General features: G+C 42.9%; 1 protein-coding gene across 2 annotated transcripts in view; it reads right to left on the bottom strand.

Moving 5' to 3' along the window:
* KIF13A (kinesin family member 13A) overlaps positions 1-16,107 on the bottom strand; it is a gene marked incomplete at its 5' end in the record, with an annotated part of 113,102 nt that extends 96,995 nt beyond the window's left edge. For both annotated transcript variants that reach the window (XM_084280572.1, XM_084280571.1), the window contains 2 exons: positions 15,645-15,735; positions 16,053-16,107. In XM_084280572.1, the coding sequence (XP_084136698.1) occupies positions 15,645-15,735; positions 16,053-16,107 (146 nt within the window). The remainder of the gene's footprint in view (positions 1-15,644; positions 15,736-16,052) is intronic.
* Between the last annotated feature and the right edge of the window lie 625 nt (positions 16,108-16,732).

Genomic DNA, 16,732 nt, shown 5'->3' on the forward strand with positions numbered 1-16,732 from the left:
ACATGCGGTATTCTCAATGGGATTTTACTCAAATAGCCCAAAGTCTAGCTACAGCTCAAAATATTTTAAAGACAGGACAACCCTTTCTTGAAAAACTGTTCATTCTTATTTAAGTCCTCCCTGTATCTTTTTTCCCCTTCTTGGCTTGCAGCCAACAGTATTATTGCCTCAAAATGTTTTTTTGAGTATGACCTAAGACTGCAGGGCCAGGTTTATATCCACACCACAATTCATTTTATGAACATTGTATTTGTTTACAGAGAATGGAACACTACTGTATTATTTTACAGAAAGGCAGAAGTTGTTTGAAAGATCTTCCCGCTGTCATTACCTGTGAGAATGTTATCCGTGTTGCAGGTTTGTCACGCAGACAAAAAGCAGACACTGACTCCAGCCAGGGTTTTATTAGATCAGGCACAAAACAAAGCAAAAAAAGTGGGAAGCAGACAAACCAATGACACTTTTACATGGTGGAGAGTGCCTGATTATGTACTGTCCTGGTTCTGGCCAGGCCAGAGGTAACCTCCCCAAGCAGCCAGCACAGGTGAGCTGGGTTAGCCCAGGCTGTTTCCCACACCACCTGACATCACTCCCTCATGAGAGGGGCTTGTCAGAGAGAGGTGATTCAGTGCTGCTCTTGAAGAGCAACAGTCCTCTTTTCAGTGCCCAACTTGGGGCTCAAACTCACAACACCCTAGCTTTGAGTCCCATGCTCTACTGCTACTCCAGCCCTTCAAGCCCCTGAATCAAGTGCACAGCCCCAGCCTGGATACAGTGAGCAAAGGAGCACTACAAGTTAAGGGAGGGAGTGCTTGAGAACATGATCTGTATCCAGTACCTGAAGGGAGCTTATAGGCAGGAGGGGATTCGACTTTTTAAAAGAGCAGATAATGGCAGGACAAGGGGGTATGGACTAAAGCTAAAGGAGGGAAGGTTTAGATTAGATATTAGGGGGAAGTTTTTTACAGAAAGAGTGGTGAGGTGCTGGAACAGGCTGCCCAGAGAAGTAGTGGATGCCCCGTCCCTGGAGGTGTTCAAGGCCAGGTTGGATGGGGCCATGGGCAGCCTTGTGTAGATCCAGGCCTGGAGGTTGGTGGCCCTGCCAGTGGCTGGGGGGTTGGAGCTCTATGATCCTTGGGGCCCCTTCCAACCCAGACCATTCTATGATTCTATGATTCTACGATCACCCTGCAGAATTTAGCTTTAGCTCTCACAGTTGCATTGTAAAAAATGTTATTCCCTTACAAGATTTGTCTTATTGCAGCAGAAAAAATATCCAACCAAAGTCTAAATTAGAAAGCAAGGTCATCTTACAATGAGATCAAGCTGCCGGCCCTGACAATTCTAAGAACAATTAGCACACAGAATCATAAATACAAAGCAATTGCTAACAGGAGGGGGAAGAACACCAACTACTGTCAAGGAATAGTACAAGGTAAATTATCAGAGTGAGGCACAGAAAGCAAAGGAGCTGAGAAGCAACACATCCATGCTATCACACCAACTGCAGACTATTAAAAGGAATCAGAGCTTTCAATTTAGAATAAGCAGCTAGGAATTGCTAACAGCACTCAATTTCTTTACTCTGAAACACCATCATTTCTAGAGATAAAACTTGAAGGGCAGGAGAGAATGCTGGTAGAAGGTCAGCAGGATGAGAGTAGAGGAAGAGAAAAGTTAAACTGGAGAAGAACAGAGTCTCATAAACTTCATGTATGGATACACTTCACAGAAATGGGGTTTAGTATAAAGATTAGCTGTGTACATTTATCAAGCCTGCGTGCTTAACTCAACCCTGGCTTACTGAGCCCAGACACCTGCATGCCCACCCAGAGACCGCGTAGAGCGTGCCTATTCAGAGGCAGCTAAGAAGGGAGAGGTTTCTGCACCGGGCCAAGAAGCGAGTGTCGCGGCTCAGCCCCAGACAGCAGCTCAGCCCCAGGCAGAACTCGCTCCTCCCTCCAGCCCGCGGCAGGACAGGGAGGAGACACGGACAAAGGCAACCGCAGGGCGGGGTGAGGGCAGCCCGCTGACACAGCACTGGGAGAGGGGGGACAACACAAGCAGGACTCGTGATAGAACACACAACCGGAGATAACACAAAGCACCGCCTGATGACCGACAAGACGCTCTGCCCAAACTCAGTCCATCCCCAAGCTGAGCATTCCGACCCCTCCCCAACCAGCCCTATTTTATAGGGGGCATGATGTCAGTGATGCGGAAACACCCTTGCAAGCTCAGCTCACCTCACCTCACCTGTGCTGGCTCCTTGTGAGAATTAACTCTGGCCTATCCAGAAGCAGGACAGTGACCAAGTGTAACAGCAGTACAGGACCACAATGGAACATCCCTCTCTAGGAAAGAGCAGCCAAGAACATATTCTTTCCTGATTAATGCTTTTCCTGGTACTGCAAATATCCATGCTTTAAATTTAACATTCAGCTCAATCAGTAGGGTCAACAGCTGTATTTAAATCAAACTGGGAGTTCTACCCTGCTTTTCAGTGAAGTATTTCAAGTACTTTACTTCTCATTTAAGGAGATAAACTATATTTTATTTAAAATGTTCATACACAGCTTTACAGCTCCATTTAGTGCCATCTGTGTCGTGATCTGCAGTCAGCCCTACTTCTCATGACAAGTGTAGGCTGAAAGCTCTCTTGATAATGGCAAGTCCTGGATAACAGACTGAATGCTTGGGAGCACGCTGCAGACACCCATAAACAACTGACTCCAGGGTGTTGATTCTGTATCTCTGCACAGCCAGTTCCCAAAATCGGAGTATCAGGTGACCCTGTCCACTTCACCTCATTACCTGTGCATGAGCTCATCCTGCACCACATCTTAACTCGTACAAGAATAGCAGAGGCCCACATCCACCTACTTTTTGCCTTTTCCTATCCCTGGCATTGCTTTTGAATTCATCACTGCCACCTTCTCTGACTTCCAGGATCAGAGGTTCACCCATAAAATTCAGAGGCAGAAGGCATAGCAGGGGCTAATGAAGCTTTGCTAGACACAAGCCAACATCATCCACATCTGCCCAGTATTTGCACTGTGGAACCAGGCTGTGGGAGTCCAGCAGTGAGATGCCTGATTCATGTGAGAACATGAGGCCCCACAAAGATTACCAGCTAAATTTCCACAACAGAGCTGCAATTCTTCTGTTTCAGGAGCTACAACTCAGCTAATTATCTCTGCCATAACCAACCCACAGCCTAAATGATCTACCTAGAAGAGATCTGCTTGCACAGCAAATGGAGTTACACAAAATAAGCTAGAAGAAATATAGTGACACGGGGTCTCTCAAAGTCAACAAAAATCCTTAGAAGTCATGTTAAAGAAGAAAGACTCAGAACAAGTAGATCAGTCCAAAACACCATGAAAAGTCATATGAAAGGGTACACAGGTTCTGAACTCTGATAAGCATTATGTTAATTAGTGATCCAAGAAAGCAGATACTACTGAGGTCAAGATTACGGTAAGAGCGGCAATGAGTAAGAATATAGATGAGCAGTGAACAAAATTCAGGTTTGACAAATACACAATTAAACCTTTTCAATAATTTTGAACTTACCACAATTTTTCAGTGTCACTTCCCCACTTCGACCCATCATCACTTTTATTTAAAATAAGTCAGCAGCGGCACTCAATTCTCAACGATTTTCAAAGTAACGAGGAAACAACTGTTCCTTTTTTATTTAAATAGCCATTCTACTCCCAAATGGCTAAAAGTCATGTTCTTTGACTAGTAACTTCAGACCAGTTAAATTTATTTTCATCTACTACACCTGCAAACTGACACATGAAAGTAAAAGACCACGAGTAGAACTATCTGCCAGGTGAGAAGCTGCAGCTATTGCAAGCGTTACATTTCAAACACTCTTGGATTAACAGTTCTGGAGCAGTGACCTGCCTCACATGCAGGAAGAGCTATAGGGAGAAAACAGAAACGAATCACACATCCACACAAAAAAATCAACCCACAACTACAAAAAGTAGCATATTTTTTTAAAAGATTCATTAATTTCCCAATCTAGATCTTCTAAAAGAAAAAAACAACAAAAAACCCATGGCACCGATTGCTCCTTCCATTTAGAGCAAAAGTTCTGGAGGGAAATCTGCAATTTGCGTTCTATTTTGGGTGCACAGTTGAATGATAATTATTTCAAGCACAAAGTTTTTCTGCTATTATTTAGAAAAAATGTGTAGGCTGTCTAATCAAACACTTGCCTTGAGCTCACTAAACTGGCATTGCTCATTACAGCCACCAGTCAGATTGTCAGAGCCCCATCACTCCTAAGTGATTCCTGAAATTAAAAAAAACCCAAAACACTATTTTCCTTTTCCTACATGATGTCATTTTTTTTTGGATGAAAAATCCCTCCCTCAGAACGCAGTTTTGGAATTCCATTTCAGTATCTCAAAGCCCACAAATACTTAGCATTTACTTTCCCTTTTTAATGTCAGCAAAGGCAAGAAGTCCTTCACGTGACTCACTTGCTTCTGTCTTTTCTGAACCATTATGAAGACATCTTGAAAAAAAACATAAACATTTAAAAACTGGGAGATCCTCCAGAAGTCATTCCACAACACCCTTCTCAACAGAGGATGACAGATTAAGATCAAGCTGGCTTGGAGAAGTTTTTATAAAACTCATATTACACTCTTGAAGTGCAAGAGGATTTTTCAAAGCATATTTGAGTCCATCTTTCTCGCAAGCTGTGAATTTCTTCCATACTCAGGTAAGAAGTTTTCAAATAGCAACCAATAATATGGGTCAGACTGTGCACCAGGGGAAACTCAACATCACTGCAAAACACTAGGAGCATTCAGCCAGCCCATCACTGTGGATCTGCATTACTGAGTTTAAACTAGCACACAGTTGCAAGATGCCATCCTGATACTTCAAATAAAGGTAATACCACATTCCTTGAGGCATATATGAAGCTTTTCAGAAATATTAATGGTGTGCAAGCTTTGCGTTCTTAGTATAATTTGTCCTTACTGTTATCTACACTCACAGATAGAAAAGCTTTCCATTGCCACATGCACATCTGCAAAGCTAAGACTTCAAAAACTACCTGATAGGAGGCAACCTGCCCCAAAGGGTCATTAAACAAGAGAAGAGAGATTAGACTGATGTCTGTCTAGGTTCAGTACACATCCTCTACCCTCTGCTGAGCATTTTAAAACAAAACTGGCAGGACTTAACTTCTAACTTGTGCAGTGGGTTAGGTACGCATCCCATTCGTTCAACACACAGGGCTTCTCACAGCAAGGGGAAATCATAGTACTGTGGTACTGTGATGATGAGAGGGACAGAACATCTATTGAATTAGTTTTTTAAAAAATTAAAATATTTTCAAGCTACTGTTCCACTGAAAGAGACCTTAGGAGAACACTTAAATGTTGCATCTTCACACACACTTTGTTCTTTTTGATTGACACAAAAGTGTTTCCAAGTGGACTATTTCACAGCCAAGTTACACAGATTCTCAATCATGACAGATTTTTAATGTAATAAAAAGTAAAGATTCAGTTAAAAATGTAAGTTACAATTATGCGATGAACATTAGAAATATCACATGAACTTAGCAGCACATCTCAAACAATAAACATACTGAGGACTTGGAAGCTCTTGACAAGGAAGCTACAGGGGAAGCTGTCCAGCATTCAACAGTCTGTTTACCAGAACTGATTTTCCTTTTTGTTTTCAACTTGGATCTCAACCAGAACACACATGAAGTCTGTAGTACCACCCTAGAGAATGCCAGTTCCTCATACACATTTTCAGTAGGATATATAAAAGCTTATTGGATGCTGTTGGATTTTGTTGTTTGCTTGGCTTGTTTTCCTCCAACAAGCACTTTGAGGAGTTTCATCGTGTTGTTGGACATCCATTTCTGTACCTCTTTTGCCATTCATTACCCTTCCAGTCCTGGTCCTCAAGTATCCTTTCCCTAGATTCTACCACGTCAGCAGCAAATCCATTAATAAGCCATCTTTTGCATCTCCTTGTGCGTCCATTTCTCTGCAGACACTGAAGCAGCATTTCTCAAGGGCACTCCAATCAAGATTGCCTACAGAAGGGTTAGATTTACACCAGAAGAATGAGAACTACTCAAACCTTTCTTCTTTTTGAATGTAATGAGCACTACAGAAAATACCAGAGCGTTTTCTAGGCAGTTTATTTCAGAATAGCATATCCACTGTGGTTACAGTAAGAAGCTCCAAAACAGCAAAACCTGCATGGTGGGATGATGTTCCATTGTACACTTCTAAAAACCCTTTTCAGAACCATCTTTTTTAACCCAATACAGTACAACAGGAAGGTGAAGGAAGACTCCAAATGTTTTCTGTTCTTTCTCCCTTATACAACTGCAAAGTTCTCTTTAAAAATACCCAAGCTCAACTACTTCTTGCTGAGCATTTAGAGGCTATGTAAGGTATTAACATCTTCAGCTACATACAATGAATACAAGAACATTTCTTTATTTCACCAAATGGCCAATTTTCTGTTTCAGCCTGATTAAAGTGATCAGAAAATTCTGAAATCTAAAGAAAATTTAGAAACATCTCAAAACAGGGATTGACAACATGGCACAGCAGCACCAAAAAACATCAAAATGTTTACGACTTCCGTCATTCAGGAAGGTGCCACTAGTGGGCAAAACCAAGACTGGAGCACTGCAGACTTGCATCACATTGCATACATAAAAAACAAAACAACACAAACCAAAAAACCCACTTCACATTGTGGACAGAGATGCTGACAGAGAAACTTTCCAAAGTAGACTGGGATGCTGCTCATTTGGGGCCAAAAAGCAGCTTTGCCAGTAGAAAACTTCCACCAGCTCTGCGCCTCCACTGGAATGTTCTGTTGACTTGCCTTTTGCATAAGCTCATCCACTGTAAAACATGCCCGAAATTGAGTTTTCAGTAAATATTCATCAAAAATAAGAATTCAGGTATTAAATATTACACAGCAGCCAGTGCCAATCACTGTACAAATCCATTTGTTTTGCAGATGAACTTCCCCTTCTACCTCAACCAACTTTTTTTCCTTCAACTCCTAAAGAATCAATTTTGTGAAATGCATTCCCAGCCACACTACACATTATTTTAATCATAGGCAGGCAAAAAGTGAAAGCCATGTGGGAAGAAGCATCAAGTACTGCAGTTTCTTATCTAAGATCTGATGTTGCTTGTCATCGTATGAGAAATATTAAGCAAAACAGACAGCTCCACACACTTTTATTTAACATAAGAAAAATTATTCCAGTAGCTCAGGAGACAGCCCTGCACCAGAAGAAGATTTAATCCCACCTGAAGGCTTTTGTACACTACTTACTTGGTATTTACATTTATGTTTAAAAAGAGACTGTGGAATAAACTAAGAATAAATAGGATATCATCACATACACTTTTTCATTTTATTTGCAAGTATGAAGTATTCTCTAATAAAAAACAAACAAAAAACGTACATCAGAAAAAATATTGAAGTGTTGACATTTTTCAGCAACGTGTTTTTAAAAGAAAGCACTGAATTACTTTCTATAAAGTTTACATTTCACATTGCATCCTAGTAGGGTTTTTTTAGACACACTGAACAGTATCTTCACAATCACACACAGAGATAAGCATGCCATTCCAGCCACAGCAGCTGCTTTGATTCATGTTTATGAAATGCTTAAAATTCTTGGAATATACACACACTGCAAAAAGAAGATGCAGTGATGCCACGAATCTCAAAAGTAAACCAGTCCTAGCCTACTATTTATGCTGTTACTAAACATGAAGAGGCAGCAGCACAGGCTTGGTGGGGCCCAGCATCTAAAACACAGGCTGTAAGCGCGTACCCTGTTGCTCATGCACAGTGAGACTCTTTGCCCCTCTCTTCAGTGGCACCACTAATTCTGCTAGCTACCATGCACTAACACAGGCACACAGCAGTGTTTCAGAGGCACCTTTCTGCCAGTGTGCTGACTGACATACCTCAAAATCAATCCTGTACCACTAGTAAGCACCAAAATATATTAATCTGTCAAAAGAGTCACTGTGGTATAAATCTTTGTCCTGAGATACAACTAAGTTACTATAGGACAATAAGTCATTAGGGGCTGTCACCATATACATTTCCCTAGACTAAACTACATGAAACACTTTTATATTACCTCCTAGTGAAAAAGCAACACCTTACAGGCCACTAACTTCACTTTATCCAAAGAAGAGTAGGTATATTAGTGAAGCACGTACATGCTTGAGGATGTTTATTTAGGATGTAACAAAATGCTTAATAAGAGTTGTGGCTGATGACCAAGGAATGTACTAGTTCAGGATACGGTTACGAATTTTCATTAGATGTTTTGATGACTGAAGGTTGGGGTTTATTTAATTATGATTTTTAGATTATAAAGCAAATACCAAATATAACTGCAGAGGTTAACTAACACTAATCAAACACAACAGCATCAGAAAGCCATTGATTCCATTTTCCTCCTTCACAACTAGAAGTTATGTTAAAGGACACTCTCCCATGGCACTGGAAACAGCTTGTGAAATCCCTGCTCTTCACCAACATGGATATCTTGAGCTTATGTCATTGATTTTCAATTCCTGTCAGCAATGCATTTTTCTCATTGACCTTCATACAGCAATTTTTCAATCTGCTTGTTGTTAACTCACTGAGCTCCTCCCACAGTAACACCCACTGCATGCCACGGAAGGATCATAAAGACACACAGTCAAGTCAAGCTCCAGCAGTCCTGATACGGTGATGACCAATTTCAAATCAACATACAAAGTCACTATCTGACTGGACAAGTTTATATCCCTTCTACTGCCTCTTGTAAAAAGACACACATCAACATTACTTCCAGGCAACAGCGTGACTGTTTTAGTTCTCTTGGTGCTCTGGGTCACAAGTTAACTTGACAGTCGAGTCCTGTGGTGCACATCATTGCACAGCAGGAGCCTTTTCTTTGTAGGCTGCACTTACTGAAGACATAAAATTCACTGTCTCCAGCCAACACTTTCACACTTCTTTAAAGAGCCTTTCCACACTGGTGTCAGTAATAGGCATCCTCACAGGACACAGGGAGCTGAGCAATCGGAGAAGTTATTCAGTTAAGCAACAGCATCCGCACAGCACTGCTGCAGCAGCTGGCATTTCGCTACAGCAGACAGTAATTGTTTCCATTAATAGATTCAAGCCATGCCCAGGGCGGGCCAAATCAGCAAAGACACTGTACTACTTTCCCATCATTAAGGACAGTCTGTCCATGCAAGAGGCACCAGCAGCATGGCCCGAGGCAGCGACCGCTGCTGCTGCTCAGTCTGCATCCAACTGTACAGGAATGAAGGATTTCAGATAAGGTAACATCTCCAGCACAACAGCAACAAGTGGGTTTGTCAATTCAAAGATTTAGCTCTAACCTTGTCACTAGAAGCACCCCTGTGTCGACTCTCTGAATAGCAGGTGCCTTGTCTGTGCATACCACGCTGCAGGCAAGAGACCAAGAAGGGACTCACTTGATCCTCCCACTTTATACCAAGATTCACAGCCCAGCTCTGCACAGGACACAGACCCGCATGGAAGGGCAGCTGGCGAGCACGGCTTCTATCTGAGCTCAGCTTCAGCAGAAAAGGGACTTCTTAGGCACTTCCTCAAGTATTTTGAATCTAGACCACACCTTGGTCACTACGATACGTTAACAAGTATAATTTAAATTCTGGAACTATTAGATCACACTGAATCTAATTGGAAGCTTGAAATCTCACCGTACACATGTTTAATAAGCTTACTACATGCTTTTTTTCCAAAACAAGCTGCCTGTACTGCTTGTACTAAGAGGCAAAGGAGGCAAAATTTTCCCTTCAGTCCTGATCTTCACTAAGAACAAACCCCCACGCCCCTCCCCCCAATTTTAAAAGACCTGCACATTTTTTAAATCCATCACTCATTTCAATAAACAGCATATGCATGGACTAGCAATACAGATATCAAAAACACACCTCTGGCTGCAGTAATAGGCAGGCACATGTGTACCTGACTCTTCTAAACACATAAGCTAAGCATTTCTAGTAGTCTACGAAGCTTTTTAACACATCTTTCCATGTTCCACATTGTAGGCATTTCTAACACTATAAAAGAGAAAAACTGGTCAAGTTCAAAGCTGAACCTTGTTTTACTCTGTCCCACTCAGAAATATTTGAACATAAGACTAAGTAGTCCAAGAACAGAGAATGGCTACAAAGCAATGATTGCCTAAACATGGTCATACCAAGCAGAGTTTTCCTTCTCTTCAAACACTTTATCTATTTTTGTTCTGAAATACTGCCAGTTAAGTACTATTTGCTGCCATCCACAATCCCAACGGCCTCCAACGGTAGTTTCTTCTAGCAGTGCCTTTAAAGACCAAAGCACAAGGTCCCAACAGCTGTCTGGATCTTATAAACATGATGAAATAATGGACGTTGCATTTATCCACCGTTAGGGCCACCTTAGGGAGAACCAAAAGCCATGCCATGAACTATTTTGGATTACAAGTTTGTGCCTCAATTTGTTTTGAGTTACACTGATTTTAAGATCAGCAATTTCAACGATCTGCATTTAGTGTCCCATGCAAGGCATCAATGAATTAAAGGAATGCTCCAAAATGCCATTTTTCAACCACACAGGTCATAAAATTTAAAAACATGTCTTCTGCAAAGGTTCAAAGCCAACAGTTCACATCCTGAACATTGATGTCTAACAGGAAAATTAACAGAAGAGGTCAAAGTCATATTAATTTTACAGTTTCCTGCAGAAAAACATAAAAGTCGTTGCCTGCTATTATTTTGTGATCTACCTCAGACAGGTGATATTTGGAGTATACACATCAGAGAGACAATCTCATTGTCATTCCTTCAGAAATGGAAACAATTTACTAGAAGTTACTGGAAACAATTACTAGAAATGGACATCCTCTCCCTACAACAATGTTCATCTCTGATCTCTGACGTTATTCAAACCAAGATGTGTGAAAAACAAAAAGCCACAACCACCACCACACAAAGAACTGTGTACTAAAGACCATCCACAAAGCATACTTTCTCCAAGGCAGAGGGGAGCAACAGCTGTCTTTGAGACACCTGTATCAGGACAGGATACCTAGGGAAGAAATCTGTGCTTCAGATCCTCATATTCGGAAGCATCATAACCTACAAAAACTGGACACACACACACCTGCTACTAGCTACTTGCTTTATTAAAGAGATTATATCTACTCAAAAAAAACCCCAACCCCACAAACACCCAACCCCACAAACACAGTTAAAGCGATAAGAATTTTACCAAAGAAGAATTTTGCCTCGGTGCTATTTGTCTGTTATCAAAGCAATGATGAAAGGTAGCACAGCAAGCAAGTCATAAAATCTTTGGAGTTTTTTTTTTTTAAATAATTAAACTAGGCAAGAAAGACACCTTCTGAGAAAAGCGATGATTTTATGTTTAGCTCCACATACTGATTATTTCTGTCTTATCTTCTGACCTCAGATCTTCAATGAGCCGCAGTTTGCACAAGGCTACTGTGCTCTAATGGAATAAATTGCCCAAGAGATGACTTTTCATTTCAGTCAAAACTACAGTTGAAATGGTATTTCAGTTCTACTGTCTCCATAGTTCCCTGTTTATTTCTGTCAAGACAAGTATTTTGCTTACTAAAGGAAAAATGACATCATGAAACGCTGTTGTCAGGGAACTAAAATAAAACTTTCCTCTTTGTATCGTATGCGTTAAAAAGTGTAGCTGAAAGGCAAGGCTGGAAGAAAGCATATTTTAACAATCAAAAGCAGTAGTAGTACCTGGAAAAACCTAATTTGTCCTATTAAAAAGGATAATTCTAACATGAAGTCAAATCTTTCATAGACCTGGAGAGGTGTGATGTTTCCATTGTAAAAAAATCCTGAAAGACTCTTCGAAAGACTGTCTAACTCCATAGTCTAATAATATCATGGTTACATTTTAATTTTGTATCTTATTGCCAATAACCAAATACAAACACTTATAAGTAAGGCAACTTAAGATACAACTGCCTTTGAAACATAATACCCACTTCTAAAAGGCGGTTACTCGGAATAATTTTTTAAGGAAGAGTGTACTTCCAGAAAGGAAATTCAGATTCATAGGTGAAGAAAGTAAAAAAATCAAAGGGTTCCCAGAAAAAGAAGGTAAATTTCTTTCACTTTCTGGAGAAGAAAGGGAAATCCATACCAGTTTGGAGGAAGAAACAAATACGACACAGGAGAGGCAAATAGAGAAATGAAACTACTGCTATTACTAATAGTAAAACAAGGGTTAAAGGTTTGAAGTCCAACAACCAACTTACAAAAACTTTGCCAGCACTGAAGATTATACCTGATACCAGCTAATGAAAACCGTTCCTTTCTGAACTCTGTCTCCTATTATTTCTGTCGATAAAGATTTTCCTGTGCTTTTCAGCCTTAGATTGTTCAGTTTTACTATGCTCTGGTTTTTCTCTTTTGTTAGTTTAGAATGCTAAAAGCGGTGTGCCTGTGGGGAACAGCAGGGCTGCTGCTTATAAAAAGACAGAACACTTGTATTTAATAACATTTACTATTTTGTAGACATGTTTGTTAAGGTGCAGATGCTGTGTGGTCCAGCAGCTAGAAGACAGCAGTCAGAACCCTGTTCTAATTTATGATTACAGATTGTCCATTTACCTCTAATACAGTAGCAAAAGTTGGACAAATGACAGCACTGGCTGGGATGTTACACTTTTTTCATCATTTGTTAAACTAGCATTGCTTGCCCACCTAAGATTCTTCACAAAACATCCTTAATAAAACCTAGAGACTAACTGATCTGAACTTAGATTCAATTCAAGAACTCCTTACAGAATAGACAAAGCTCATAAAATTTTATTTTCTTAACCTTGGATATTCTTCCATGAGCAAATTTTATAATTATTAAAGAGCTACCTAATTATACTTCAGAAAATTTCATCAGTACCTTTAAAATTATAACTGAAAGGACAGAGGAAAGAGCACGGTCCTGAATTCTATTCCCCATACCCTACAGTCTCTTGGCTTCAGCTGAATTAAGAAAAGCAGCCCTGGAAACCAAATTTGCTTTAGAAGGCTTCTTATTCTTATTCCAAAGTGCAGTACAAACTTGTACTTCCATTCACCTAGAAAAGAGAAATTTCCATATAAAAAGGTAAAACGCAAAAAGGGAAAGGTAACACTAAACAAAATATTAAGATAATGCAACAGAGAAAGCCCAATTAATCACCCTAACTAGTAAAATCTTTTTTGCAATGACATGGTTGCTCTGAAACAAAAATCCAGTTGAGCTATATAAAAACAAGCTACACAAAGAAAACCAAAAATCCATTTGACATCTCTAACCCTGCCAAGGCATCAATCCAAGTAAAGCAGTGACTACTCAGCAATTCAGAGCCAGTTTATACAGACATTTTATGGTGGGTACACACGGAACAGAATTCATTCTTCATCATGAGAAATTAAACTATTTATCTTGAGCAAAAAAAAAATAGGGAATCAACGGTTTAGCACCAAAGAAAATGTAGGGATCTACACAAAGCACTAGAAAGCCTGTGAGGCATCTCAGCAGGCTACTTTCTGAATGGCAGATGTTGTATGTATCTAAAGTACACGCAGGTTACTTCTGATCAGCATTATCTTGCTGGTATTTCCAATCCAGGAGTATCAGGTGGTTACTCGAACTGCGTAAGTCACACACATAACTGCCGGCCAAACTCCAGCCTCACACTGGGCTGCAAGGGGGACAGCCAACAGGACAGCTATCACCTGCCAAGGCAGCTGCCAACAGCCAGGTCGCACGCGAGAGCCACGGGTCACTCCTACGGCCCTTTGAGCACAGCCAGAAACCAACTCCAAACAGGTAAGAGAATTTATATATATATGTATGTCACAGGTATGGAAGCCTGATAAGCACAAGCTCTCAAAAGCTGCACAGCCTCACTGAATACCTGCAGGATAACGTGCACAACACACGAAACTCCATATTACAGTTTCTATACAGAACTATCTGACCCTTAGACTCTTTAGTCTATTGGAATAACAACTTCTACATGTCAATTCGGTTCAAGCTTTGTAAACTCTATTTGTATTTCACATTTTATACCTGTCAAATCCACCCACTTTTAAAAAGAGTTGATGTTATTCTTGTTACTGCAGTGTTGTGATGGAGTCCAGGTACACTCTTCATAAACAGAAGGAAAAGACGACAAATAAACTTTCTAAAATAGAATAGTCCTCCTGAATAACAACTGTGCCAAAGACCCACACAGGCAACAGAACTTGGAGAACATCACACAGAGATTTGTGAATGGGGCAGGAAACAAGCACAGATCTTTCAAGACCCAGGCCAGCACATTAGCCACAACAATGGTTCTGAAGACAATGCAAGTTGGATTTAAGTTAAATTGGTGTAAATACAGCTATACTCCAGTATGAGGACTAAGGTGAGAAACACCTTCATGTTTTTGACACGCAAAAATAGAAAAGGCCACAACCTTTTCTGCTGGGAATCTCTAAAAATGTGACATAGCACCTTTGGAGAAAAAAAACCCCAAACAAAACCACACAAACCCAGAACAACATGCTCTCACGCTAATACAACTACTATGAACTCTATCAAAAATATTCTTAATAAAATCTTGAGTAGCAAGACCATGCTCAGATTAAAATTTCTATAACCATGCAAGAGGTTTCATACTCTTTGGCACAAAGTATATTCAGACCAACTTCAAGTTGAGCAGTCAACAGGTAACTGAAGAGATAAGCATACAACGTAACTATTCCCCTTGCACCTCCCTGTCTTTTCCCGCACTCCCTCAAAGGAAAGAAATCTTTTCCTGTTCTGATCTATTTTTACAGTCTAGTGCATCGGTATTTTGGATTATTTCCAAGTGTATTCTTTACTGGGGCATCACAACTAAACGCCAGATTCCAAAATTATTTTAGCAAATTCTCATAGGCGACTTCACAGAACAACACTGCATTAATAAAGGATCTAGCAATTACGGCCCTTTCAAATGCAAAATACGCTAAAATCTAGTAAACAAACTGTAAAAAAAGAAATACCGTCACCAGCATAAAATTCAGATTCCGCTTCTTGTTCCCCCAAAGGTTACACCAAGTTATTAGCAGCCTGCACTCCAGGGAAATTTCTGAAAACAGCAACGCACAGGCAGTTTCCGTCCTTACCCCATCAACAGCTGATTTTTGGAGCAGTTAACCAAGAATCGGCTTCTAAACCTGGGAGCCCAGCAGGGACCTCCTGTCTCTACATCCCAATCTGGGTACCTCCGACTCCACTCAGGAAGGCAGAAGAGGAAGGAGGTCTGGTCCTCACATCCCAGAGATGCAAGCCCAATGCAGCAATCCCTGCCTGGCGCTCACCCCCTGCCTGTGCCGTCCCCCCCCACCCCCGCACCTTCTCTCCAGCCCCCCCCCCTCCCCGCAGCCACTGAACGGCACCGAGCAAGAACTTCCAAGACCCCGCCGCTCCTCTAACAAAGCCAGGCGAAGCGTTTGCGAGGGTAAGCCAGAGGAACAGGGGCTGGGTCTTTATCTGGCGACTTGGATTGTTACCTTTCTCCCTGCTTGGTGTTGGAAGGCGGAGGGTGAAGCACAGTCTGGTTCCCTTCCATCTCTACGATGCACTTGGTATTCAGGTCCAGCTCTGCAAGGCGACACGGCGGGGGGCTGTATCCAGGGTAAAAGCACACCGCCACCCCCCCTACCCCCCCCTCGCCCCCCATTCTCGCGCACCGGGGCAGCTTGCCCCCCGCCGGCGGCAAGCTCGCAGGCGTGCCCGAGCGATGGGCAGGCGGCGGCGGGGGTGGGGGTGTGTGTGTGAGAAGGGGCTTATCCTCCCGCCAGCCCGAGGGAAAAGCCGGGGGCAAGGGCGGGCGCCGCTCCCGTCTCAGGCGCTCCCCACCGCCGCCCCCTCCCCACACACCCCCGCCGCCTCCTTCCCCAGCGTCGCCCGCCGGTTACCTCTCCTGTTCATCGGCCGGACCCTGACGGCAACTTTCACCTTGGTGTCCGACATCTTTCCCCCCTCCCGGGAGCGGCGGGCGGCCCCGCTCAGCGGCAGCGTCGGCTCACGGCCTCGCAGCGCCGCGCACAGCGACACGGCGGAGCCCCAACGTCCATGCCGGGGCGAGGGCGGGGGACCGGGGCAGGCGGGGAAGGCGAGAGGCGGCGGGGGAGGGAAAGGAGGAGTGTCCGGCGCCGAGGAGGGCGGTGGTGGGCACAGCCCCAGCCGCTTCCCCGCTCAGCCGCGGTCCGCACCGGCGCTGGCGCTGGCTGCCGACAGCCTCGTTTGCATAAGCGCTGCTGCTGCTGGCGCTGCCGCCGCGCCTACCGCCGCCTCCCCGCCAATCCAAACCGCCATCTTCCGCCTCCTCCCGCCGCGCCGCCGGGATTGCGGCGCCCAGGCAAGCGGCGAAGGGGCGGGGAAAGGCCGCGGCGCCGGAAAGGAACGAAAACACTCGAGCGCCTTCGGTGAGAGGTTGCAGGACACACACCACACACACATTCCCCCCCCCCCCGCCTCGGACAGCTGCTTCCTCCGAGTGAGCATGCGCGACGGGCTGCTCCTTGCAGCGGCGAAAAGGGCGGGAAGGGGGCGCTGGCGCGCTCGCATGCGCAAAGCGGGCGGGAGAGGCCGGCTC

This window comes from Gallinula chloropus, assembly GCF_964237585.1.
Source record: "Gallinula chloropus genome assembly, chromosome: 2".
In the NCBI taxonomy this organism is placed as follows: domain Eukaryota; kingdom Metazoa; phylum Chordata; class Aves; order Gruiformes; family Rallidae; genus Gallinula; species Gallinula chloropus.